Source organism: Grampus griseus (assembly GCF_964374135.1).
Source record: "Grampus griseus genome assembly, chromosome: 9".
NCBI lineage: Eukaryota > Metazoa > Chordata > Mammalia > Artiodactyla > Delphinidae > Grampus > Grampus griseus.
Genome location: NC_139003.1, coordinates 98,536,301 through 98,564,154, shown reverse-complemented (window position 1 = coordinate 98,564,154; position 27,854 = coordinate 98,536,301). Strand labels below are relative to the sequence as shown.

Here is a 27,854-nt window from a genome sequence, read left to right as displayed (position 1 = left end):
GGTCCTATGGTAACTCTGTGTTTAATTTTTTGAGGAACTGCCAAACTGTTTCCCAAGTGGCTGTACCATTTTACATTCCCACAAGCAGTGGATGAGGGTTCTGATTTCTCCATACCCTCACCAACACTTACTGCTTTTTGTCTGTTGGGGAAACAGTGCTGTTGGGGAAACCCAAGATGAAAAGCAGAGTATGACAAATGAATCTAACTGTATTATAAATGTATGACATTCCACACTTGAAAAGGGTAGAAAAGAGCTAACCTGTATAACTTTGAACAACAGTGTTCTGACTGAATATTGTAAGGCTAATAATAAAAAGAACTGTATAATACATAAACACTGAATTGGGTTGTTAAATTTATTTCTCACATCCTTTAACCCACAGGAAACGTGTTAGCAATTCTAAAACTAGTTTGCATATATGACAAACAGGTAAATATATATATATTATGATAACGAGAGTCATGTTTCTTACTGTCAGAGAAAGAAGTTACAGATACACAAAGGAAAAATTCTATGCTGTTGTGCTGGATTAGATTCTTTTTTTTTTTTAATTTTTAGCTGCGCTGGGTCTTTGCTTCGTTGCTGTGCACATGCTCGTTACGACGCATGGGCTTCTCTAGTTGCAGTGCGTGGGCTTCTCTAGTTGCGGTGTGTGGGCTCCAGAGCGTGCGGGCTCAGTAGTTGCGCTGTGTGGGCTTAGTTGCCCCACGGCATGTGGGATCTTAGTTCACCGATCAGGGACCAAACCTGCGTCCCCTGCATTGGAAAGCAGATTCTTAACCACTGGACCACCAGAGAAGTCCCTGGATTAGATTCTGAGGTATTAGTTTGACCTTTTTTTTATATGCATTTTTTTTTTTTTTTTTTTTTTTTTTTTTTTTTTTTTGCGGTATGTGGGCCTCTCACTGTTGTGGCCTCTCCCATTGCGGAGCACAGGCTCCGGACGCGCAGGCTCAGCGGCCATGGCTCACGGGCCCAGCCGCTCCGCAGCATGTGGGACCTTCCCGGACCGGGGCACGAACCCACGTCCCCTGCATCGGCAGGCGGACTCTCAACCACTGCGCCACCAGGGAAGCCCTATATGCATTTTTAATGTGGTAAAAATACATAACATAGAAGTCCTTATTTTAATAATTTTTAAGTATCCAGTACAGTGGAAATAGTACATTCACATTGTTGGGAAAGCATCACCATTATCAATTTCCAGAACTTTTTCATAATCCCAAAGTGAAACTCTGCACCTATTAAACAATACCGCCCCATTCTCCCTCCCCCAGCCCCTGATAATCTCTGTTCTACTTCATTTCTTTATGTTTTTAACTCTTCAAGCTTCCTCATATAAGTGGACGCATACAATATTTGTCTTTTTTTTTTTTGATCGGCTTATTTCACTTAGCATAATGTCTTCAAGGTATATCTACACTGTAGCATGTATCAGAATTTCATTCTTTTTTAAAGACTATATATACCACATTTTGTTTATCCATTCATCCATTGATGGACATTTGGGTTGTTTCCACCTTTTGGCTATTGTGAACAATGCTTCTATGAACACTGATTACAGACAATTGCTTGAGTTCATCTTTTCAGTTTTTTTAGTTATATACCCAGAAGGAAAATGGCTAGATCAAATGTTAAGACTATGTTTAATATTTTGAGGACAGCCATACTTTTTCCACAATGACTGCACCATTCTTTTCTTTTTTTAACATCTTTATTGGGGTATAATTGCTTTACAATGGTGTGTTAGTTTCTGCTTTATAACTAAGTGAATCGGTTATACATATACATATGTTCCCATATCTCTTCCCTCTTGCGTCTCCCTCCCTCCCACCCTCCCTATCCCACCCCTCCAGGCGGTCACAAAGCACTGAGATGATCTCCCTATGCTATGCGGCTGCTTCCCACTAGCTATCTACCTTACATTTGGTAGTGTATATATGTTCATGACTCTCTCACTTTGTCACAGCTCACCCTTCCCCCTCCCCATATCCTCAAGTCTGTTCTCTAGTAGGTCTGTGTCTTTATTCCTGTCTTACCCCTAGGTCCTTCATGACATTTTTTTTCTTAAATTCCATATGTATGTGTTAGCATACGGTATTTGTCTTTCTCATTCTGACTTACTTCACTCTGTATGACAGACTCTAGGTCTATCCACCTCATTACAAATAGCTCAATTTCGTTTCTTTTTATGGCTGAGTAATATTCCATTGTATATATGTGCCACATCTTTTTTATCCATTCATCCGATGATGGGCACTTAGGTGGTTTCCATCTCTGGGCTATTGTAAATAGAGCTGCAATGAACATTTTGGTACATGACTCTTTTTGAATTACGGTTTTCTCAGGGTATACACCCAGTAGTGGGATTGCTGGGTCATATGGTAGTTCTATTTGTAGTTTTTTAAGGAACCTCCATACTGTTCTCCATAGTGGCTGTACCAATTCACATTCCCACCAGCAGTGCAAGAGTGTTCCCTTTTCTTCACACCCTCTCCAGCATTTATTGTTTCTAGATTTTTTGATGATGGCCATTCTGACTGGTGTGAGATGATATCTCATTGTAGTTTTGATTTGCATTTCTCTAATGATTAATGATGTTGAGCATTCTTTCATGTGTTTGTTGGCAGTTTGTATATCTTCTTTGGAGAAATGTCTATTTAGGTCTTCTGCCCATTTTTGGATTGGGTTGTTTGTTTTTTTGGTATTGAGCTGCGTGAGCTGCTTGTAAATTTTGGAGATTAGTCCTTTGTCAGTTACTTCATTTGCAAATATTTTCTCCCATTCTGAGGGTTGTCTTTTGGTCTTGTTTATGGTTTCCTTTGCTGTGCAAAAGCTTTTAAGTTTCATTAGGTCCCATTTGCTTATGTTTGTTTTTATTTCCATTTCTCTAGGAGGTGGGTCAAAAAGGATCTTGCTGTGACTTATGTCATAGAGTGTTCTGCCTATGTTTTCCTCTAAGAGTTTGATAGTTTCTGGCCTTACATTTAGGTCTTTAATCCATTTTGAGCTTATTTTTGTGTATGGTGTTAGGGAGTGATCTAATCTCATACTTTTACATGTACCTGTCCAGTTTTCCCAGCACCACTTATTGAAGAGGCTGTCCTTTCTCCACTGTACATTCCTGCCTCCTTTATCAAAGATAAGGTGACCATATGTGTGTGGGTTTATCTCTGGGCTTTCTATCCTGTTCCATTGATCTATCTTTCTGTTTTTGTGCCAGTACCATACTGTCTTGATTACTGTAGCTTTGTAGTATAGTCTGAAGTCAGGGAGCCTGATTCTTCCAGCTCCGTTTTTCGTTCTCAAGATTGCTTTGACTATTCGGGGTCTTTTGTGTTTCCATACAAATTGTGAATTTTTTTGTTCTAGTTCTGTGAAAAATGCCAGTGGTAGTTTGATAGGGATTGCATTGAATCTGTAGATTGCTTTGTGTAGTATAGTCATTTTCACAATGTTGATTCTTCCAATCCAAGAACATGGTATATCTCTCCATCTATTTGTATCATTTTTAATTTCTTTCATCAGTGTCTCTTTTTTTTTTTTGGCACACAGGCCTCTCACTGTTGTGGCCTCTCCCGTTGTGGAGCACAGGCTCCGGAAGCACAGGCTCAGCGGCCATGGCTCACGGGCCCAGCCGCTCTGCGGCATGTGGGATCTTCCCGGACCGGGGCATGAACCCGTGTCCCCTGCATTGGCAGGCGGACTCTCAACCACTGTGCCACCAGGGAAGCCCCTGACTGCACCATTTTATACTTCCACTATAAATGCACAAAAGTTCCAATTTCTCCACATCCTTGCCAACACTTCTTGTTTTCAGCTGAAAAAATACATATCTGTACAGATAGATTTTAAAATACAGATGTATGTATATATGACTTAATATTCACACATTTCCTTGTTCTGCCAGCTGAGAGGACCTAGAAGCAGTGACACACCAATGGTGATGAGAGAAAAAAAATGGGAGCACATAGAAAGACACAGGAGCCAACCTGAAAGAGCTCCCATTGTCACAGCTGAAAAAATTTGAGCAACATTTCTGTGGTATTCTCCAAAATTTGTAACCTCGGTCTACTTACAAGATTACATCAGGCAAACCCAAATTGAAGGACATTCTTCGAAATACCTGACCTGTGCGCTTCAAAAGTGTCAAGGTCATGAAAGGCAAGGAAAGAGTGAGGAACTGTCACAGATTAGAAGAAAGTAAGGAAACATGACAGCTAAATGCAAAGTGGAATCCTGGATTGAATTTTGGAAGAAAAAAAGAACATTAGTGGGAAAATTGGTACAGTCTAAGTAAGGTCTGTAGTTTAGTTAGTGTGGTATTGCAACAATGTTAATTTCTTAATTTTGACAATTGTATTATGGTTATACAGATGTTGACATTAGGGGATGCTGGGTGAAGAACATAGCGAATTATGCAATCATTGCAAATTTTCTGTACATTGAAAATGTTCCTTAAGCCAAGTTTTTGTGAAAATGTTTTATGTGCTTAACTGATTTTTTGTGCATTTCTCAAGTATTGAATGTGTTAAAATCTTCCACCATGATGGTAGATTAGTCTATTACTCTTCATAATTGTATCAGTGTTTACTTTATATAGTTAATGCTATATTACTAGGCACATGCAAATTTAAAATTGTGTATCTACCTGGTGAAATAATACTTTATGAAGTTTTCCTCTTTATCACTTGTAGTGATTTTTGCCTTGAAGTCTATTTTGTCTGGTATCAATGTAACTTTAGCAACTTTCTTTTGGTTAGAATTTCCCTAATATCTTTTTCTAACCTTTTACTTTCAACATCTCAGCATCCTTGTGCTTGAAAAGTGTCTCTTTAAAGCAGGTAGTACACTTAAAAAAAATCCAATCTGACGACCTTTGCCTTTTATGATTGTAATCACTAATGTTTCAGTTTACAGCTATCATCTTTGTACTTTTTATTCTCCCACCTGTTTTATATGTATTTTTCCCTTTTCTTGCCCTATTTTGGATATATTCGGTATTTTTTCTCATCTTCCCCTTGTTATTTCCCTCTCCCCCATGCCCAGATAGTCTGGAAGTTAGGATTAGGGCTATAATACTTTTTTACTCCAAGAACTAAAATATGCTGTTTCTCTTTAACAGAAGTAATAAATAAATTTAAAAATAATAAATAAAAATCTGGTTTGTAGCATTTGCCTATTTCTGTGATGTAAGTGCTCCCATCATGGCTGATTTCAAGCTAGCATCGTTGAATGTGGAGTCAGAAAGAAATGTCCAGAAATGGCTTGTAAGTGGCATTGAGCTGCCAGCACACCACTTACACCCTCAATCAATTAAAGGGTCTTAGAATACTTTTCTTCCACTTACTATTATGCTATTGTTGACATGTATTTTAACTCTCTGTATTAGTTTTTTCCTGCTGCTGTAACAAATCACTACAAGCTTAGTGGCTTGAAACAACACAATTTATTATCTTCCAATTCTGTAGGCCAGAAGTTCAATTCAGACCTCATTGAGCTAAAATCAATGTGTTGGCAAGGCTGTATTCCTTGCTAGAGGCCCTAGGGGAGAATCTGTTTCCTTGCCTTTTTCAGCTTCTAGAGGTGGCCTGTATATCTTGGCTCAGGGCCCCTTCCTTATTCTTCAAATCCAGCAACAGCAGGTCAAGTCCTTGTATCCTATCATTCTGAACTTTTCTTTTTTTTTTTTTTAACTTTTTTCTACCTTTAAGGACCCTTGTGGTGGACACTGCTCCTCCCCCAGTGATCCATTTCCTATTCCCATATTAAAATCATCTGATTACCAACCTTAGTTCCATCTGCAACCTTAATTTCCCCTTGCCATGTAACATAACATGTTCACAGGTTATAGGGATTAGAATGTGGGCATCGTTGGGGCACCATTACTTTGCCTACTAATCTTGCCTTAGAATTGTTTTATTTAACCTAAAATACATTATTATTGTTGTTTTTGTTTTTAAGGCCAATGTTTGTTTAAATTTACCCACACAGTTACTATTTTCTGTGCTCTTTACTAACTCTTGCAGCCCAGATATTCCATCTGCCAATTTTCCTCTTCCCTAGAGTACATTCTTTGGTGTTATGCATTTCATTCTTATCTAACCAGGTATGGATTTTTGTTTGTTTGTTTTGCTTGATATTTGTTCAGCTCTTTGCATCTGTGAGTTGTTGTATTTCATCAATTCTTAGTCATTATCCTTTCAGATATTGCTTCTTCTCCATTTTCTCTTCCTTCCCAGCTGGGTCCACAATTACATATATGTTAAACTTTCTCCATCTTCTGTGTTTCTTAACCCTTCTTCATATTTTCCATCTCTTTGACCTTTTGCTCCATTCTAGATAATCTTTTCAGTTCTATATTCCAGTTCACCAATTTCTTTTCAGTGTGTCTAGTTTGCAGTTAAACCCATCCATTACACTTGTGATTTTAATTATATTTTATTTGTTTTGATTCTCTTCCAAATCTCATTCGTCATTTTTTGTATATATATTCAAGATTATCTTTTATTTCTTTCAAAGTGTTAAACATAGTTACTGTAAAATCTGTGTCTAATAATTCCATTTATTTAAAATTCTTGAAGGTCTGTTCCAGCTTTTTTTTATTTTTGCATGCATGGGGCCTTGTTTCTGTTTGTTTTATTTTTGACTATCAGATGCTCATTTTTCTTGGAATTTTATTTCAGAAATTCTTTGAGGCCTGGAATAAATGTGTATTCTTCCAGGCTCCTGGAAGGACTCCCAGTCCAGGATTACTCTAAACTGACTTCTCAATTTTCCGATTACCCAGACAGTATGAATTCAGGCTGTAAACTCATGTGAGGATCACTTATCACTGTGATATTCTCAGAGGTTATCCTCCTAAGCCAAACTGGAGACAGTCAACTCTCCTCTGAGGTGGGGGCCAGCTTACTTCTAGTTCACTCCCAGTACCATGTGTGTGGCCCTTTGGCGTTGCAGCTTTAGGGAGGGAGGCTCTTCTTCTACAGTCCTTGTTGCCTTGGGTGGGTCCTGAGATTTGTTTTCTCTTTCTCAAACACCTGAGCCTATGAAAACCCAAACTCATGTTCCCTTGGTAAGGCAAAGATCCCCAAAGAGAAGGAGGCTGAAGTTGCTCTCTAGGTTCACTTCTTTGTTTCGAACCAGAGAATTCCTAACTTTCTTACAAACTCATTGGAGAGGTTTAATATTTTTTAAATTGTCCAGAGTTTTAAAATTCTTTATAGCACTAGGGTCAAAGCAAATATATAGCCTGCATTTTCTTTTTTCTTTTTTTTTTTTAAACATCTTTATTGGAGTATAATTGCTTTACAATGGTGTGTTAGTTTCTGCTTTATAACAAAGTGAATCAGTTATACATATACATATGTCCCCATATCTCTTCCCCCTTGCGTCTCCCTCCCTCCCACCCTCCCACCCTCCCTATCCCACCCCTCTAGGTGGTCACAAAGCACTGAGCTGATCTCCCTGTGCTATGCAGCTGCTTCCCACTAGCTATCTGTTTTATATTTGGTAGTGTATGTATGTCCATGCCACTCTCTCACTTTGTCCCAGCTTACCCTTCCCCCTCCCCGTGTCCTCAAGTCCATTCTCTAGTAGGTCTGCGTCTTTATTCTCATCTTGCCCCTAGGTTCTTCATGACCATTTTTTTTTTTTTAGATTCCATATATATGTGTTAGCATACGGTATTTTTTTTCTCTTTCTGACTTACTTCATTCTGTATGACAGACTCTAGGTCCATCCACCTCACTACAAATAACTCAATTTCGTTTCTTTTTATTAGCCTGCATTTTCGGATGATTAAAATCCACTCTTTCAGGCCTTTAATTTCAACAATATATTTAAACGACTCTGAGATATGTAATTGATTCTCTTATAATTTTTTTTGTGGTAACATATAAATGTACCATTTTAATCATTTTTAAGTGTACAATTCAGTGGCATTAACTACATTCATAATGTTGTGCAACCACAACATCATTATATCTATTTCCAAAGAAAACTTTTTATCATCTCTAGGGACTCTGTAACAATTAAGCAATAACTCCCCATTCCCCATATACCTCTGGGCCCTGGTAACCTCTAATCTACTTTCTTTCTCTATTAATTTGCCTGTTCTTGTTATCTCATCTAAGTGGAATCATACAATATTTATCCTTTCGTGTCTGCCTTACTTCACCTAGCATGTTTTCAAGCTTCATCCATGTGGTAGCATGATTCAGAATTCCATTCCTTCTTATGACTGAATAATATTCCATTTTATATTTATACCATATTTTGTTTATCCGCTCAGTTGTTGATGGACATTTGGGTTACTTCCACCTTTTAGCGATTGTGATTCATTGCTGCTGTGAATATTGGTGTGAGTGTATCTGTTTGAGTCCCTCTTTTGAATTCTTTTGAGCATATACCCAGAAGCTGAACTGTTGGATCATATGGAATTTCTATGTTTAGCTTTTTGGACAACTGCCAAACTGTCCTCCACAGTGCCTGAACCACTTTACATTCCCACCAGCAGTGTCTGAGGGTCCCAACTTCTCTACATTCTCATCAGCACTTGGGGTTTTCTGTTGTTTTGATTGTAGCCATTTTAGTACGTGGGGAGTGGTATCTCATTGTGGTTTTTATGTGCATTTCTTTAATGACTAATTGTGTTGAGCATATTTTCATATACTCGGAGGGTATATCTGCCTTGGAGAAATGTCTAGCCAAGCCCTTTGCCCATTTTTTATTGGGTTTTTTTTTGTCGTTGAGTTGTAGGGTTTCCTTATGAATTTTGGATATTAATCCCTTATCAGGTATGTGATTTGCAAATATCTTCTCCCAGTCTATAGGTTGCCATTTCACTCTCTTTTCATAGTGTCCTTTGATGCACAAAAATTTTAAATTTTGATGAAGCTCAATTTATCTATTTTTTCTTTTGTTGCCTGTGCTTGCAGTGCCATATCCAAAATATTATAGCTAAATCCAATGCCCTGATGCTTCTCCCCTATGTTTCTTCCAAGAGTTTTATTGTTTTAACTTGTATGTTTAGGTCTTAGATTCATTTGAGTAATTCTGTATATGATGTGGGGTATAAGTCCAACTTTAGTCTTCAGTATGTGGATATTCAGTTTTCTCAGCACCGTTTTTGAAAACACCATCCTTTCCACATTAAATGGCCTTAGTACTTAAGTCAAAAATATATTGGGCCAAGGGGGACCAAGATGGAAGAGTAGGGGGACATGGAGCTCACCTCCCCCAACAAACACATCAAAAGTACATCTACACGTGGAACGATAATCACGGAAAACCAACTGGAAACTGGCAAAAGAACTCCTCCTATACAGCCAAAGCTGGAAGAAAAATGTCCATGTAACTGTGCAGGATGGGGAAAAAAGGCATTGGGTCAGAAGCTGCACCCCTGGCAGGGATCTGTAAGGAACAGAAGTCCACATAGGTGAATTCTCACCCTGGGGAGCAGGTTGACTAAAAATATGGGCATCCCAGTTCTGGGGTCCTGCAGGGAGGAGACAAGCCCCCTTGTCTGCTGGGAAATCTGCTGAGACAGATAGAAGGGCTGAGGAAGCCTAGACTCTACTTGTGAGCAGTGCCTGCATGTTGGCTTGATAAGAATCAGGGTGGAGAGAGCCTTGTACTGGCTGCTGCTATCTTGCCACACTTCCCAGTCCAAAAGGATGAATACCCCACTCCTGCTCACTCCACACCACAGCCTGGCACAAGATCAGGGCAAAGATCAGTCTAGCTATGCAGAGACAGACCAGGGCACCTGGGGTGTGATCTGGGTGGAACCACAGAGACCATTGTCAGCACATGTACTGGGGCACCAAGCCTGGCTGGGCAGACGTTGTCAGCGCACACACTGGGGGATGCCATAAGAATGTACAAACGCTCAGCACTGACTCTCAGGCAGACTGGCCCTGGGCAGGAGTGCACAGTGGTTTATGTCATAGCATGAGTGCTCCAACCCCACCCACTCCACACCACAGATTAGCACTAGATCTGGGGCAGACGGGTCCTTGGAGAAGTCTTCCACAGAGGCAGCCCAGATCTCAGATGAAGCACAGCCACCTCAGTTCCTGCAGCCACAATGCCCCAACCCCCAGTCCCAGCCTACTCCACACCACAGCCCTTCACTAAATGTGGGATGAACTTAACAGAGAAAGGGACAGAACCTTGGGATGCTTCTGAGTGGAACCATGGACACCTGCATGGGTGACCCATAGGTTAGCTGTGACCACACAGGCCTCACTTACTTCAGCAATTACAAACTTTGGGGCAGGTGACACACTCGAGGGTAACAGAGCCTGATGAAACCCAACCCTCAAGGCTTCTATTCAAACTGGGAAATGGACCCTGCCCCCAGCAGGGCAGTGACAGCCATGAACAAAGAGAAAGAACCACCTCATATCCAGCACAGGCTCTAGACACTGAAACACCAACCACACCCCCATCAAGGGGATAACAGCCAGCACACTCGGAGGAAAGACGTGGCTGGTATCCATACCAAAACCAGCCCTTGCACCAAAAATACTGGACACACACAGTCTACACAGGGATGCTCCCACATAAAAATTCCCCTTCAAGATTACAGTAGACAACTGTTTCTCCTAAATTCATAGAGATAAAGTTAAGTAAAATAAAAAGGCAGAGGAATTATTCCCAATTAAAAGAACAAGAGGGGCTTCCCTGGTGGCGCAGTAGTTGAGAGTCCGCCTGCCGATGCAGGGGATGCGGGTTCGTGCCCCGGTCCAGGAGGATCCCGCATGCCGCGGAGCAGCTGGGCCCGTGAGCCATGGCTGCTGAGCCTGCACGTCCGGAGCCTGTGCTCCGCAACGGGAGAGGCCACAACAGTGAGAGGGCTGCGTACCGCAAAAAAAAAAAAAAAAGAAGAAGAGAAATCCCCTGAAAGAACAAATAATGAAATAGACCTCAGTTTACTAGAACCCAATTAAAAAGTAGGTATTAAAAATATTAAAGGAATTAAGAAAGATTATCATTAGAAATGCATATCATTGTAACAAGAAACTATAAAGATGAACCAACCAAAATTAGATAATTCAGTTGCTGAGGTAAATACCAATCTAGAAGCAATGAATAACATACTAAATGACACAGAAGAACGAATAAGTGATCTGGATGACAGAATAATGGAAATCACCCAGCTAGAACAGCAGACAGAAAGACAAAAGAAAAAAAAAAGCAATATATGAGATCTATGGGATAATACAACACATGTCAAATGACACATAATATGGGTTCCAGAAGGAGGAGAGAAAGAAGGGAATCAAAAATGTATTTGATGAAATTATGGCTGAAAACTTCCCAAGTGTTAAAAAGAACACATATCCAGGGACAGGAATCACAGAAGATCCCAAACAAGGTGAACCCAAACAGACCCACACCAAGACATATCAGAATTAAAATGGCAAAATTTAAAGATAAAAAGAGGATTCTAAAGGCAGCAAGAGAAAAACAAAGAGTAGGTCACAAGGGAACGCCTATAACACTATCAGCTGATTTTGCTGCAGAAACTTTGCAGGCCAGAAGGGAGTCGAACGACAAATTCAAATTCCTGAAAGGGAAAACCCTACAACTTTGGATACTCTACCCAACAAGATTATCATTTAGAATAGACGGATAGATAAAGAATTCCTCAGACAAGCAAAAACTAAAAGAATTCAGCAATATTAAACCTAGCCTAACGAAATATTTAAGGGTTTTCTACAAATAGAAAAGAAACAAGGGGCTTCCCTGGTGGCACAATGGTTAAGAATTCTCCTGCCAAGGCAGGCGACGTGGGTTCGAGCCCTGTACCGGAAGATCCAAATGCCACGGAGCAACTAAGCCCATGTGCTACAACTACTGAGCCTGCACTCTAGAGCCCGTGAGCCACAACTACTGAGCCTGTGTGCCACAACTAATGAAGCCTGCACGCTTAGAGCCCATGCTCTGCAACGAGAGGCCACCACAATGAGAAACCCATGCACCACAACAATAGAAAGCCCGCGCGCAGCAATGAAGATCCAACACAGCCAAAATTAAATAAATAAATAAATATATTAAAAAAAGAAAGAAAAGAAACAAGAATAGAGGAAAGGGGAAATCACAATAGGTAAGGCAAACATATGAAAGGATTGAGGATTGCTTAAAAAACAAAAAATCTGTAGAAGTGATGATAACTACAATTAACAGCAAAAGGATAAACATGAAGTTGTAAAATAGGACATAAAAATCACAAAATGTGGCAGAGGGGTATATAAAAATGTACATCTTTTAGAATGTGTTTGAAGTTGAACACCTATCAGTTTAAAGCAAATATATATAGTATGGGTCAACATACTTGAACTCCATGGTAACCACAAATCAAAAACAGACAATATATTCACAAAAAACAAAAGGAAAGGAACTCAAGTATACTACAAAAGAAAATCAACAAACCACAAAAGGAAAAATAAAAAGAAGAAATGAACAAAAATAACTACAAAGATGACTGGAAAACAAAGTTTAAAATGGCAATAAGTATATACCAATAAATAATTACTTTAAATGTTGATGGACTAAATGCTCTGATCAAAAGACATAGAGTGGCAGACTGAAAAAAAAAGATCCTACAATATGCTGCCTACAAGAAACTCACTTCACAGCGAAAGACACACACAGAGTGAAAGTAAGGGGATGAGAAAATGTATTTCATGCAAATGGAAATGACAGGTTAACTGGGGATAGAAATACTCATATCAGACAAAATAGACTTTAAAACAAAGTCCATAAAGAAAGACAAAGAAGGACATTATATAATGATAAAGGGAAGAATAGTATGTTATACTCATTAACATATGCACCCAATAGAGGAGCACCTAAATACTAAAACAATAATAACAGACATAAAGGGACAAATGGATAATAATACAATGATAGTAGGAGACTTTAACAATCTACTGACACCAATGGACAGATCTTCCAGAAATTAAATCAATAATGCAATGGAGGTCCTAAATGACACAATAGACCAGTTGGCTTTAACTGATATCTACAGGACACTACATCCAAATACATATTCATTACAAGCACACAAGAAAAATTCTCTAGGATGGACCACATACAAGGTCACAAAACAAGCCTCACAAATTCAGGAGGATAGAAATTACAACAAGCATGTTTTCTGACCATAATGATATGAAACTAGAAATCAACTGCAAAAAGTAATATGGGGAAATAACAAACATAAGGAAACTAAACAACATACTACTAAAAAATCCAACAGGTCAACAATGAAATCAAAGAGAAATCAGAAAATACCTCAAGACAAATGACAATGAAAATACAACATTACACAATCTATGGGATGCAGAATAGCAGTTCTGAGAGGGAAGTTCATAGTGATATAGGCCTTCCTCAAGAAACAAGAAAAATCTCAAACACAAAACCTAACCTACCACCTAAAAGAATTAGAAAAAGAAGAATAAACAACACCCAAAGTCAGCAGAAGGAAGGAAATAATAATGATAAGTGTGGAAATAAATAATATTTATATTAAAAACAATAAAAATGATCAGTGAAACCATGAGCTGGTTTTTTTCTGAAAGGTAAAGTCAACAAACCTCTAGCTACGTTCACCAAGAAGAAAAGAGAGAGGACCCAAATAAACAAAATAAGAAATGAAAGAGGAGAAATCACAACATATACCTCAGAAATACAAAAAAAATCATAAGAGAATACTATTGTTATATGCCAACAAATTGGACAACCTAGAAGAAATGAACAAGGTTCTAGAAATATATAGCCTGCCAAAACTGAGTCAAGAAAAATCAGGTAATTTGAACAGGCCAATCACTAGAAGTGAAATAGATTCTGTAATAATAATAATAATAATAAGTCCCTACAAACAAAATTCAAGGACTGGACAACTTCTCTGGGGAATTGTACCAAACATACAAAGAATTTACACCTATCCTGCTCCAACTATTCCAGAAAATTGAAGAGGAGGGAACACTCCCAAATTTATTCTATGAAGCCACCATCACCCTGTTACCAAAACCAGACAAAGACACTAAAAAAACAAAAACAAAATAAAAAAGGAAAAGAAAAGAAAAAGAAAATTATAGGTCAATGTCTTGATGATTATAGAGGCAGAAATTCTCAACAAAATATTAGCAAACTGAAGCCAACAAAACAAAACGATCATACACTACAACCAAGTGGGATTCATCCCAGGTTCACAAGGATGGTTCAACATACACAAATCAATCGATGTGATACACCACATTAACAAAAGGAAAGACAAAAAATATATGATCATCTCAATAGATGCAGAAAAACATTTGACAAAATTCAACATCTATTCTTGATTAAAAACTCACCGAAGTGGGTATAGAGGGAACATAATTCAACATAATAAAATCCATTTATGACAAACCCACAGCCAACATAATACTCAAGAGTGAAAAACTGAAAGCCTTTCTGCTAAATTCAGGAAAAATACAAGGATGCCAACTCTCACCACTTCTATTCAACTTCTACTGCAAGTGCTGGCCACAGAAATCAGACAAGAAAAAGAAATAAAATGAGTACAATTTGGAAGGGAAGAGGTAAAACTGTCACTATTTGCAGAGTACATGATACTCCATATAGAGAACCCTAAAGTGTCCACACAACTATTATTAGAATAAATGAATTCAGCAAGGTAGAAGGATGCAAGATTAATATGCAGAAATCTGTTACATTTCTTTACACTAACAATGAAATGTCAGAAAGAGACAGCCAAAAAAAAAAAAAATCCCACTTAAAATCATGTCCAAAAAAATAAAATACTTATTACTCATTACTTCACTGCCTTTGGGGACACAACTGTCAACAAGACAGCCAGCCTGGCCCTCGGGGGGCTCACCACCTGGTGGGGGAGGCAGAAGTGGAGATCCAGTCATTGCCGATGTGGTGAGTGCTGTGGGAAAGGACAGAGCATCACCTCACATGTACCAGTGGGTCCACAGTGGGCAGGGGGTGGCGAGGCCTCTCTGAGGAAGTTACTTCGCTGCCTTAACCAAGGCAGTGAAGTAACTATACACTGAAGAGTCTAAAACATTGATAAAGGAAATGAAGACCATTCGAAGAAATGGAAAGATATCCCATGCTCTTGGATGGGAAGAACTAATATTGTTAAAATGGCCATACTATCCAAAGCAATCTACAGATTTAATGTGAGCCCTATTAAAATACCCATGATATTTTTCACAGAAATAGAACAAATAATCCTAAAATTTATTTGGAACAACAAAAGACGCAGAGTTGCCAAAGCAATCCTGAGGAAAGAGAATAAAGCCGGAGGCATAATCCTCTGGACTTCAGACTATACTACACAGCTCTAGTAATCAAAGCAGTGTGATATTGGTACAATAAGGGATATATGGATCAATGGAGCAGAATAGAGAGCCCAGAGATAAACCCACACACCTATGGTCAATTAATCTGTGACAAAAAAGGCAAGAATATACAACGGAGAAAAGACAGTCTCTTCAACAAGTGGTGTTGGGAAAGCTGGACAGCTACATGTAAATCAATGAAATGAGAACACGCCCTCACAGCATATACAAAAATAAACTCAAAATGGCTTATAGACCTAAGTACAAGACATGATACCATAAAATTTCTAGAAGAGAATACAGGCATAAAATTCTCAAACATAAATAAATTGTAGCAATATTTTCTTAGATCAGTCTCCCAAGGCAAAAAAATAAAAGCAAAAGTAAACGAACTGGACTACATCAAACTTAAAAGCTTTTGCACATCAACTAAATGAAAAGACAACCTACAGAATGGGAGAAATATTTGCAAATGTTGCAAGCAACAAGGAATTAATATGCAAAATATACAGACAGCTCATACAACTAAATATAAAAAAAAAAAACCCAAACAGCCCAATAAAAAAAATGGCAGAAGACCTAAATAGACATTTTTCCAAAGAAGACATACAGATGGGCAACATGAAAAGATGCTCACAATCGCTAATTATTAGAGAAATGTAAATCGAAATCACAATGGGTTATCACCTCACTCAGGTCAAAATGGCAATCATCAAAAAGTCTACAAATATCAACTGTTGGAGAGCATGTGGAGAAAAGGGAACCCTCCTACACTGTTGGTGGGAATGTAAATTGGTACAGCCACTATGAAGAACAGTGGAGGTTCCTTAAAAAACTAAATATAGAGCTATCATATAGCAGCCCCACTCCTGGGTAGATACCCAGAAAAGACAAAAACTATAATTCAAAAAGATACATGCACCCCATGCCAAGACATGGAAACAACCCAAGTGCCCATCAACAGACAATTGGCTTAAGAAAATGTGATATAGATACATATATATATATATATATATAATGGAATATTACTCAGCTATAAAGAATAATGAAATATTGCCATTTGTAGCAAAATGGGTGGACCTAGAGAATATTATACTTAGTGAAGTAAGTCACACAGAAAAAGACAAATATTGTATGCTATCAGTTACATGTGGAATATAAAAAATAATACAAATGAACCTATATACAAAACAGAAAGAGACTCACAGACATAGGAATACAAACTGATATTTACCAAAGGGGAAGGGGGGAGTGATAAATTAGGAGTATGGGATTAACAGATACAAACTACTCTACAGAGAATAGATAAGCAACGAAGATTTACTGCATACCACAGGGTACTATATTCAATATCTTGTACTAACCTATAATGGAAAATAATCAGAAAAAATATAATACATAATATATATATAAATGGATATTATATACATATATAAATGAATCACTTTGCTGTACACCTTAAACTAACACAATACTGTAAATCAAATATACTTCAGTTATATATATGACAATATATTTGAGATTTTCTGGACTCTTTATTCTATTCCATTGTCCTATATGCCAGTACTACACTGTTTTGATCATTGTAGATTTGTAGTTAGTTTTCAAATCAGGATATGTGAGTTCCAACTTTGTACTTTATTTTAAAACGGTTCTGATTATTCAGTGTTCCTTGAGATTCCTTATGAAGTTTAGGAATGATTATTCTATTACTGTAGAAGATGCTTGGAATTTTCATAGGGATTTCATTGAATCTGTAGATTGCTGTTAGTACTGACATCTTAATATTAAGATTCCAATGTGAAAATGGGATGTCTTTCCATTTATATTTTCTTTAATGTTTTTCAATATTGTTTTGTTGTTTTCAGTGTTCACATGTTTTGCCTTTTTGGATAAATTTGTTTCTAAATATTTTTTCTTTTTGATGCTAACATAAACAGAATTGGTTTCTCAATTTCTTTTTAGTTATTACTCATTGTTAGTGTATGGAAATGCAGCTGACCTTTTCTTAACCTCTTGATTGAGTATGATTGACTTAAAAATGCCATATATGTCTGATGTATACAACCTGATCAGCTTGGAGATAAGTATACACCTGTGAAATCATCACCACAATCAAGGCCATAAACTTATGCATCACCTCCTAAAGTTTCCTCTCACTCCATTCATTTATTAATTTTATTATTTATTTGTTTACTTATATATTTATCATACTTTTTTTTTTTTGCGATACGTGGGCCTCTCACTGCTGTGGCCTCTCCCACTGCGGAGCACAGGCTCCAGACACACAGGCTCAGCGGCCATGGCTCACGGGCCCAGCCGCTCCGCGGCATGTGGGATCTTCCCGGACCGGGGCACGAACCCGCGTCCCCTGCATTGGCAGGCGGACTCTCAACCACTGCACCACCAGGGAAGCCCTATCATACATTTTTTTTCTTTTGTGGTAAGAGCACTTAACGTAAGATCTACTTTCTTTGCAGATTAAGTATACCGTATATTAGTGTTAACTTAGGCCTTAAGTTGTGTAGCAGATCTCCAGAACCTACTCATTTTGTGTAACTGAAACTTTGTGCCTTTTCACCAACCAACCCCTCTTTGTTTTTCCCTCTTATCAGCCCCTGGTAACCAATATTCTATGCTCTGGTTCTGAATTTGATTAAATTCCTCATAAAAGTAGGATAATGTAATATTTGTCTTTTTATTTTTGTGGCTGTGTCATGTCTTAGTTGCAGCACGTGGGATCTTTGTTGCGGCATGCTGGATCTTTTGTTTTGGCGCATGGGCTTCTCTCTAGTTGTGGTGTGCGGGCTTTAGAGAGCATGGGCTCAGTAGCTGTGGCACACAGGGTCCAGAGTACACGGGCTCAGTAGTTGCAGTGCACGGGCCTAGTTGACCCCGCGGCATGTGGGATCTTAGTTCCCTGACCAGGGATCAAACCTGCTTCCCCTCTGTTAGAAGGTGGGTTCTTAACCACTGGACCACCAGGGAAGTCCCAGGATTTGTCTTTCTGTGTCTGGTTATTTCACTTAGCATAACGTCCTCCAGTTACATCCAGGTTGTTCCAAATGGCAGGATTTGCTGCTTTTTAAAGGCTAATATTCTGTATTTATATACCACATTTTCTTTGCCCATTCATCTATTGACAGTCATTTAGGCTGTGTCTATATCCTGATTATTGTGAATAATGTTGTAATGAATATGGGAGTTCAGATATCTCTTTGAGACTCTCACTTCAATACTTTTGGAGATATACCCAGAAGTGGGATTACTGGATCATAAGGTATTTCTATGTTTAGCTTTTTGAAGAACCTCCATAGGTTTTCCATGGTGGCTGTAAAAATTTACATACCCAGCCACAGTGTACAAGGCATCCCATTTCTCAACATCCTCACCAACATCCTCACCATCCTTGTTATCTTTTATTTTTATTTTTAATTTTTTTTGGTAATAGCCATTCTAACAGGTGTGAAGTGATATCTCATTTTTTAATTTATTTGCATTTCCCTGATAAACACCTTCTCATATGCCTGTTTGTATAATGGAAGACATTTGTTTGTCTTCTGGGAAATGTCTATTCAGGTTCTTTGCCCAATTTTTAACGGTTCCTTCTATATTTTGGGTATTAACCTCTTATCAGATATGTCTTTTGCAAATATTTCTTCCATTCCATAGTTTCCCTTTACATTTTATTTCTTTTGCTGTGCAGTAGCTTTTTAGTTTGATATAATTCCGCTTGTCTATTTTTGCTTTTGTTGCCTGAGGTCTTGATGTCATATCCAATAAATCATCACAAAGTCCAATATTTTGCTTTTTTCATGTTTTCTTCTAAGAGTTTTATGTATAAAGGTTTCATGTTTATTTCTTCAATGCATTTTGAGTTGATTTTTCTCTATGGTGTGAGACAATGATCTAACTTCATTCTTTTGCATGTGTATATCCAGTTTTCCCATCACTGTTTATTGAAGAAACTATCCTTTCCCAATTTTGTATTATTTATTTATTTATCTTTTGGCTGCACCACCTGGCTTGTGGGATCTTAGTTCCCCAACCAGGGATTGAAACTTGACCCTCGGCAGTGAGAGCACAGAGTCCTAACCACTGGACTGCCAGGGAATTCCCAGTATTCTTGATACACTTCTCGAAGATCAGTTGACTGTAGATGTGTGGACTTATTTCTGAGCTCTCTACTATGTTCCATTGTTTTATTGCCAGTACCATAGCTTTGTAATATATTTTCAAATCAGGAAGTGTAATGCCTCCCGCTTTGTGCTTCTTGTGTAAAATTGCTTTGGACATACAGGGTCTTTTATGGTTCCAAGTGAATTCTAGGATTATTTTTTCTATTTCTGTAAAGAATGCCATTGGGATTTTGATAGGGATTGTATTAAAACTATAGATCACTTTGGGTAGTATGGATATTTTAACCATATTCTTTCAATCCATGAACATGGGATGTCCTTCCATTTATTTGTGTCTTCTTTAATTTCTTTCATCAATGTTTTATAGTTTTTAGTGTGCAAGTCTTTCACCTCCTTGATTAAGCTTATTCCTAAGTATTTTATTCTTTTTGATGCTATCATAAATGAGATTTTTTTTTTACTTTCCTTTTTGGATAGGTTTTTATTTGTGTATTGAAATGCAACTGATTTTTATGTTGCCTTTCGTATCCTGCAAATTTACTGAATTCATATATTGGTTCTAACAGTTTTGGGTGGAGTCTTTAGGATGTTCTACATAGAAGATCATGTCATCTGCAAACAGAGATAATTTTACTTCTTCTTTTCTGATTTGGATGCCTTTTTTTCCCCTTCTTATTGCTTAATTGCTCTTTCTAGGACTTATAGCACTATGTTGAACAGAAGTGGCAAAAGAGAGCATTCTTTTTTTTGGTTGTTGTTGTTTGTTTGTTTCTGATTTTAGGGAAAAACTTTTAGGCTTTCATCATTGTTCTGGGTTTTTCATATATGACCTTTATCATACTGAAGAAGTTTCCTTCTATTCCTAGTTTTAGTGTATTATGTTGTGAAAGATTGTCGAATTTTGTCAAATGTTTTTTTTTTCTGCATGAATTGAGATGATCATGTGGTGTTTTTTCCCTCATCATATTAATGTGATATATTACATTGATAGATTTTCATGTGTTGAAGCATCCTTGCATTCCAGGAATAAATCCACTTGGTTATGATGTATAACCCTTTTCTATGTTTCTGTGTTCTGTTTGCTAGTATTTTGTTGAGGATTTTTGTATCAATATTCATAAGGGATATTGATCTGTAGTTTTCTTATAGTTTCTTTGTCAGGCTTTGGTATCAGGGTAATATTGACCTCATGAAATCAGAGGTGCTCTTTAACATTTTGGAAGAGTTAGAGAAGTATTTGACTTAGTTCTTCTTTAAATATTTGGTGAAATACACCAGTGAAGCCACCTGGTCCACAGTTTTCTTTGTTGGGAGGTTTCTTGACTACCAACTCAAAGTCATTACTTGTTGTAGATTCATTCAGATTTTTTCTTTCTTCATTATTGAGTTATAGTTGATAGTGTGTTTCCAGGAAATTATTTTTTTTCATTTAGGTTATCCAGTTGGTTGGTGTACACCTGTTATAATGTTCTCTTAAAATTATTTTTGTTTCTGTAAAATCAGTAGTAATGTCCTCACATTTATTTCTGATTTTAGTAATTTGAGTCTTCCCTCCTTTTTTCTTAGTGAGTTGAGTGAAAGATTTGTTAATTTTGCTGATCTTTTCGAAGAATCAACTTTTTACTTCATTGATTTTTCTCTATTGTTTATCCTCTAGTGTATTTTTTCTCTGCTCTAAACTTTAATGTTTCCTTCATTTTGCTAGCTTTGAGTTTGGTTTGCCTTCATTTTGTTGTTGTTGCTGTTGTTCCTTAAGACATAGAGTTAGGTTATTAATTTGAGATCTTTCTTCGTCTTTAACATAGATGTTTACAGGTATAAAATTCTCTCTTAGCCTTGACTTTGCTGCATCACATAAGCTTTGATATATTGTGGTTTTATTTTTAGCAAGGTATTTTGTAATTTCCCTTATGATTTATTCTTTAATCCATTGGATTTTTAAGAGTGTGTTAATTTCCACATATTTGTGAATTTTCCGGTTTTCCTTCTTTTTTGGTATCTAGTTTCATTCCACTGTGATCAGAAAAGTAACTTTGTAGTATCTTTAAAGATCTTTAAAGATGATTTAAGTCTCTTAAAATTTATTAAGACTTGTTTTGTGGCCTAATGTATGGTCTATTCCAAACAATGTACCATGTGCACTTGAGAAGAATGTGTACTCTACTGTTATTGAGTGGAGTGTTCTGTATATGTCTGTGTGGACTGCCATAACAGTAAACAAAGTATGTTGCAGCCACCAAGCCATCAGCCCCTGCAGCCGTCCCAGACTGTGTACCCCGAGGAAATTCAGGATCGTTAAAAACAGGATACTGGCCTTAGATAGTTAAGGTGAATGTCAAAGGAATGATTTCAATGAGTCCGTAGTTTTGCATCTTGCCGTACATAGAAAAGTGCTAAATTCATTAACTTGAGATGTCTGGATTTTCTTTAATTAACAGTAATCTTTTGATGTTCCAACTACCTGGTTTTTGTTGCAAAACTTCTATGTATCCTGGTTCCTCCTTTACCCTTTCAGAGCAGCCCCTCAGAGCTATCTGAGAGGCTGTCTTCTGGGCTTAAGTCCTCAGAAAGTCCTAATAGAACACAATTGTCAGCTTTTAGGATGTGCATTTTTTTCAGTTGACATCTGTTAGGTACAATTGACTTGTAGTATTGTTTAGGTTCTCTATTTTCTTATTGATCTTTTGTCTGGTTCTCCTATCTACTATTGAAAATGATTATTGAAGTATTCAACTATTTTTGTGGAATGATTTTTCCCTTCAATTCTGTGAATGTTTGCTTCATTATATTTGGGGGCTCTTTTTGGTACATACATGTTTATAATTGTCTTGTTGGATTAACTTTTGTTTAATATATAATGTCTTTCTTTATCTCTTGTAAGTTTTTAAACTGAAGTCTATTTTGTCTGAATTAGTATAGCCTACCCAGCTTTCTTTTGGTTAATATTTACAGGGAATATGTTTCCATCCTTTCACTTTCAATCTTCTGTCTCTAGAGCTAAAGTGAGTCTCTTATAGACTATATATTTGGATCATTTTTCTAATCCATTCTGCCTATCTCTGCCTTTTGATCAGACAGTTTAATCTATTTACGTTTAAAGTAACTACCCTTAAGGAGGAACTTACTACTGTCACTTTGCTACTTAATAAAAAAGTCTTACAGTATTTGTCTCTATTACTGCCTTCTTTTGTGTTCACCTGATTTTTTTTGTAATGACATGTTTTACTCTACTACTCCTATACATTTCTGTTTCCCCTTCATGTTATTAATGTCACAAATTATACCTTTATACGTTGTGTGTCCAATAATATAGATTTATAACTTATAAGTATTTTAGTGCATTTGTCCTTTCGGTCCTGTTGGAAATAAAAAAGTGGAGTTGCTACCAAAATTAAAGTAACGCTGCCTTTTATATTGCCCATGTATTTCTTTGTCAGATCTTTCCATCTTCATACTGCTGTGAGTTACTGTCTAGCATCCTTTCCTTTCAAACTGAAGGACTACCTTTACCATTTCTTACAGGCCAGGTAGTATACAAATAAGGTCTGCTCTGCTCCCTCCAGTTCAAGGTGACAGGAATGTGGGGACTGGGAAACAGGATGCTACCTTCTCAAGAACAAGACCACTGCCACACTGGGGAAGGAGTGGGGCGATGGCAAGTGAAAATGCCACAAAACTTTGCTGTCATTTTTAGGATGGCTTTTTCTTGCTTGAATGTTTGCTTGGTTGCTGTAAACCTTTAACTTTTTTAGAGACACTACAAAATGAGTTCAGACAGCTTCTGGTTGTTTTCTTCATGTTTCTGTGGGAAAAGGTGAGCTTGGAACTTCCTAGTCTGCCATTTTGCCAAAATACTGTTTTTTAACCTATCAAATTTGCAGTGATAAAGAAACTGTGAAATTTATTGAGACTTTTGGCAAACTGGCACTATCATCAGTGTTGGTGACCGTGCTGGGACAGCAGTCTCTGTGTGTATATATACGTGTGTGTATACGTATACATGTATGTATATATATAAGTATATGTATATTAGTATATATGTGTTTGTGTATGTGTGTATAAGTATACAAACACATACAGAGATTATATATGTATCTGAAAAGACTTAAAATACTAGTATCATCTGACTCCTGGGAACTCAGCTTAAGGAAATACTCATGGATGTATATGGGGAGTTTTGGCTATAAGAATATTTACTGTCCACATTCTTTATAATAATGAAACACTGGCAGCAAAATTTTGTCTAATAATAGGGGTTGGTTAAAACATATGATGGTCCACCATGCAGTGAAATGCTACATACCTAGTAAAACTCATATTGAGGAAGAATAATTTCATTGAATTAACACTATTCATTATTTCAAAACATGTTTTAAAACCAACAGCTTATTTTTAAAAAGTATCTGACCTCCCCCACTCCAATGGCAGTCATTACTGCCTTGAATCAGGCCTTTTAGCAGTTGCCCACTCCCCAAACTCTTCCTTAACCCTGGTCCTCTTAGATTTATACCTACTTTGGGTCTCACAAACCCCCGTGGCTTTACTTATCAGCTCACATTTACAGAGCATTATCTTCTGAACTCAAGGCGGCAATTCTGAGATTCCATTTTACCGAAGGAAAGAAGGATGTGATGGATTCCCAGGAGGTTAAGAGGCCATTTACCAGGCAATGTATTAATCACTCTACAAATATTAACTCATTCAGTCCTCAGAGAGAGGAAGGGACCTATTATCCTCATTTTTCAACTGAGGAAACTACAGCCCTGGGAAGCTTCTATCTTGCCTGAGCTTCCAGAGCTGGTAATTGGTAAGAGTTCAGATTTCAACCCAGGTAGTCTGGCTCCAGAGCCAAGGCTTTCAGTCACAGCTTTACTGTCTCTTGTTCTTATTAGTAGTAAAAATAATAATGATTATTAATAATATTTAATATAACACAGAAATGTGATCAACAGTGGTTTTCATTATCCAGAGCTTTTTAAGTGTTTTTACTTACAAGAGCTCACTTATCTCTGGAAACTCATTTTGCCGAGACAGGAACTGAGGCTCAAGTACCCATCGCTGATGCTGTGAAACCCACCGCAGGAATTACAGACTCATTATTATTGGTAAATAGCATAATGTAAAGGATAATAAAAAGTGCCTCCACAGTCCTTAGGGCTTCACAGTGTGATCTGACACACCTTTTACAATGTGTAACCGGCTCTGAGAGGCCAGCAACGCGGGCAAGGCAGCACACCAAGTAAGATAAAGCAAAGTTATCGTTTTGCTTACTAATAATAACGCCTCGTCCTCCAGAGCTAAAGAAAAGGCTTTTCTTAAGGAAATCAAACTCATACCGCAGGGAGGTGGTGACTTCACCTGGGTCCTGCAGCTGCTTCGTGGCCCCGGGGCAGTTTCTCCGCTGGTGCGGCACCGAAGGCGCCTCCCGGCGAGTCCCGGCCTGCGGGCACCTGGGCACCTGGGCAGGTGGGCGGGTCCGGGCTGCGGGTCGCGGACCGCCCCCGTCCCCGGTGCCAGCCCCGTGCCGCCCGCGCCCCCGCCGCCCCCAGGCCGCTCCAGGCCGACCCCGGGCCCCCTCCCCGAGTCTCCACCGCCCCGCACGCTCGGAGCCGATACCCGGCCTCACTCTCCTCCGGCTCCGGGCCCACTCACACCCGTCTCCGGCTGACCCGGGGCCCTCCCCGCGCCCCCGCCGCCTGGAGCTGCCCGGGCGGGCGGCCGGCGGCCGGTGCGAGGCCCCTCCCCGGCGGAGTCGCTCAGCTCGGAGGAAGCGGAGGCGGCGGCAGCGCCGAGACCTCGCCGCGCTCATGGCGTCGCCCGGGTGAGTGCGGCGCTCGCGGCCGCGCCGGGGTGGGGGGGGGTTGCGGGGTGGGGGCTGCGGGCCGCCGCTGGCGGCCTTCCCCGGCCTGCGGCCCCGGACCCCCGCCCGCTCGCTCGCCCGCCAGGCCCCGCGGCCCTCTCCCGCCGACCTCGGGCGGAGGCGGCCCGGGCGGGGGCGGGCTGGGGGCGCGGGCTGAGGATCTCGGCTCCGGGGGCGGGCTCCGGGGCCCGGGGCGCGGAGGCCGTTGGTGGGGGGCGGGCGGAGCGGGAGGGCGTGCGGGAGCGGCAGCCCCCCACCTCCCAGCGGCGCCCCCGGCCTGGAGCCGCGGCGTCTGGTGCTCGCCCGGCGTCTGCCGCCCTGCCTTCCGCATCTGTTTTCTCCGCTTGCTCGCGTTGGAGTTGATGCTGGGTTCTCACCGCCGTCGGGATGCAGCCTGGATGTCCCCGAACGTCCGGAGCAGGGGCCGGGGCAGACCCTGCCTCGGCCTGGTCCGGGCCTCCAGCTTGGGCTGGGCCGCGGGCCCGGGTACAGTGGCTGCCCCTGTTCTGACATCACCTCCATTCCACTGTCTTGGTGTGAAAATGTTCTTTCTTTTAGGAAATGATGGTGACCTACTGAGTTTGTAATTTAAAAAAAAAATTTTTTTTGCAAAATAAAACCTCAGCAATTCATTATGATTACTTTTTGTTTTGGTAATTTAGTCGTGAAAGCTGGGAATGACAAGAGTTAATGCAACAGCTACGTTTCACAGAGGAGGAAAATTAGTCTCAAGGTCATTGCTTTAGTTGGTAACAGGCTTCATTTGACTGCTGTCCACCATTCAGTGTGTCTCAGACCTAGTGGTTATGGTAGCAATTCGCTGCACATCCTTGCACATCACAGAGGGCTTTTACTGGTGCACGGGGTGGGGTCGGGGGAATGGTGGGCTGAGAGGCAGAGAAGATGGATATCAGGCCCCTTACAGGTAAGGGAAGTTCACTGGAGTGAACTGGCTCAGTGCAGTGGGCCTTGATGGAGCAAGATGGGTTTTGACTCCAGCCAAGTTATGGGCATTTCCCATCTACCTGCTGTCTTTCTAGGTTTAGGGAGGAGCAGTCAGAAGTACGCAGTACTTTGAGCTTGTAATTAGAATAAACAGCTCATCCCTCAGAAGGCCAGGCTGTCACCCAGAGGTTCAAGGTCCCACTGGGTTCCTGGCCCTCGTGTCAGGAAAGGGTGAGGCAGGGCGCATCGGAGGCAGTAGTGGGTGGCTGAGCCTGTGTGGGGCTGCCGTGAAGCCTTTAAAAAGTGATGGTGCATTGGGCACCCCAGCCCACTACATTAAGTCAGAGGCGGACTTAATGCTCGGCTGGTGTGCCCTTCTGTGGGCCAGTAGTCCCTAAACTGTGTCTCTGTGGAAGGTCATGTAAGTGCAGATTTGATATTTGCAGTCCTGACTATTTTTGAGGGATCTCATGAGTCTGCAGTTGGTACTTATTTCTGAGGGGTACCCATTGCAAAGCTGAGGTCACAGCGTTTTTAGTATACTTTATGTCGTTTCATGGAACGAACTATGTACTTATTATGGTATATACAAATTTGGGGACAGTCTTTGTCTCCATATGTCCGCAAGCTTTGCTGGTAGACCAGAGTCTAGCCAGGGAGACTTGGTTTCCTAAGCTTCTTTGGCCTCTCCAAGTCAGCAGACATTCAGCCTAGAAGACTAGGTGCCGCAGGAATAAGTCCAGAGATTCAGGGCAGGGATGGGAGGGGAGCCGTGATTTGTGCTGGACTGTTAACGGAGGAGCCTCCAAATCTGGTGTTCTTTTCTAAGTGACAATTTCCGTAAGAGAGTTGGGAAGGAAAGAAGAAATTCTGACAGTTTTTGAGGAGCTTACCAATGTGCTAGGCCTTATGGAAAAGAAAAGGACAAGAATGAAGGCATCAAAGGAAAAGATATATTTGAGATGACTCACAGCCCAGTGTGTTTGGAATTAAGGAGAGACAAGGCCAGAGATGGAGGCAGGGCCAGACTACAGGACCTGGCCTCCTTTTGTGGGCTTACTGCCCACTGTTCACTGAAGGATATTTGTCATCAGGCTCTTGGGGAATCCATGTGACAGCAGTATGGAAGAGGCGGAGGGGACAGGGGAGATGGAGCTCATCAGCCTGCTACCGCTCTCAGCCTGCTACTGTCTACCCTCTTCTGCGGGCCTCCACTCCTTATGGCCCCCATCTCTTCTTTACTCTGCCTGCTTCTTCATTCTTGGGGTTTCCTTGGGTTCCGTAGCCCATCTCTGCTAATTCCTACCTAGCACACGTTCTCTGCATGATTGCATCCATTTCTGCAGCTTTAAATGTCCAAATCAGAGGTTCTTAACCTGGGGTACACGATTGGGTGGGCTTCCAGGGTCCTGCATTCCCTGAAGCCGTATGCAGCATTGGGGTCCGTGTGCATTTTCCGGGGACCAAGGTCTATAGTCTTCATCATTTGCAGCCTGCCTCAAAGGGTCTCCTAGCCATAGCAAGTTTACAGTCATCCATCCATAC

At 39.9% G+C, this 27,854-nt stretch overlaps 1 protein-coding gene across 2 annotated transcripts in view; it reads left to right on the top strand.

The window, feature by feature from the left end:
• LOC309827660 (up-regulator of cell proliferation) overlaps nucleotides 1-27,854 on the top strand; it is a 92,433-nt gene that overhangs the window by 34,365 nt on the left and 30,214 nt on the right. The window contains exon 1 of one of the 2 annotated variants that reach the window (XM_082662431.1): nucleotides 25,229-25,325. The exons of the other annotated variant lie outside the window; for it this stretch is intronic. Coding sequence (XP_082518557.1) covers nucleotides 25,312-25,325 — 14 coding nt within the window. The 5' untranslated portion in view covers nucleotides 25,229-25,311. Of the gene's footprint in view, nucleotides 1-25,228; nucleotides 25,326-27,854 lie in introns of those variants that run through there. 2 annotated transcript variants of the gene reach the window in all.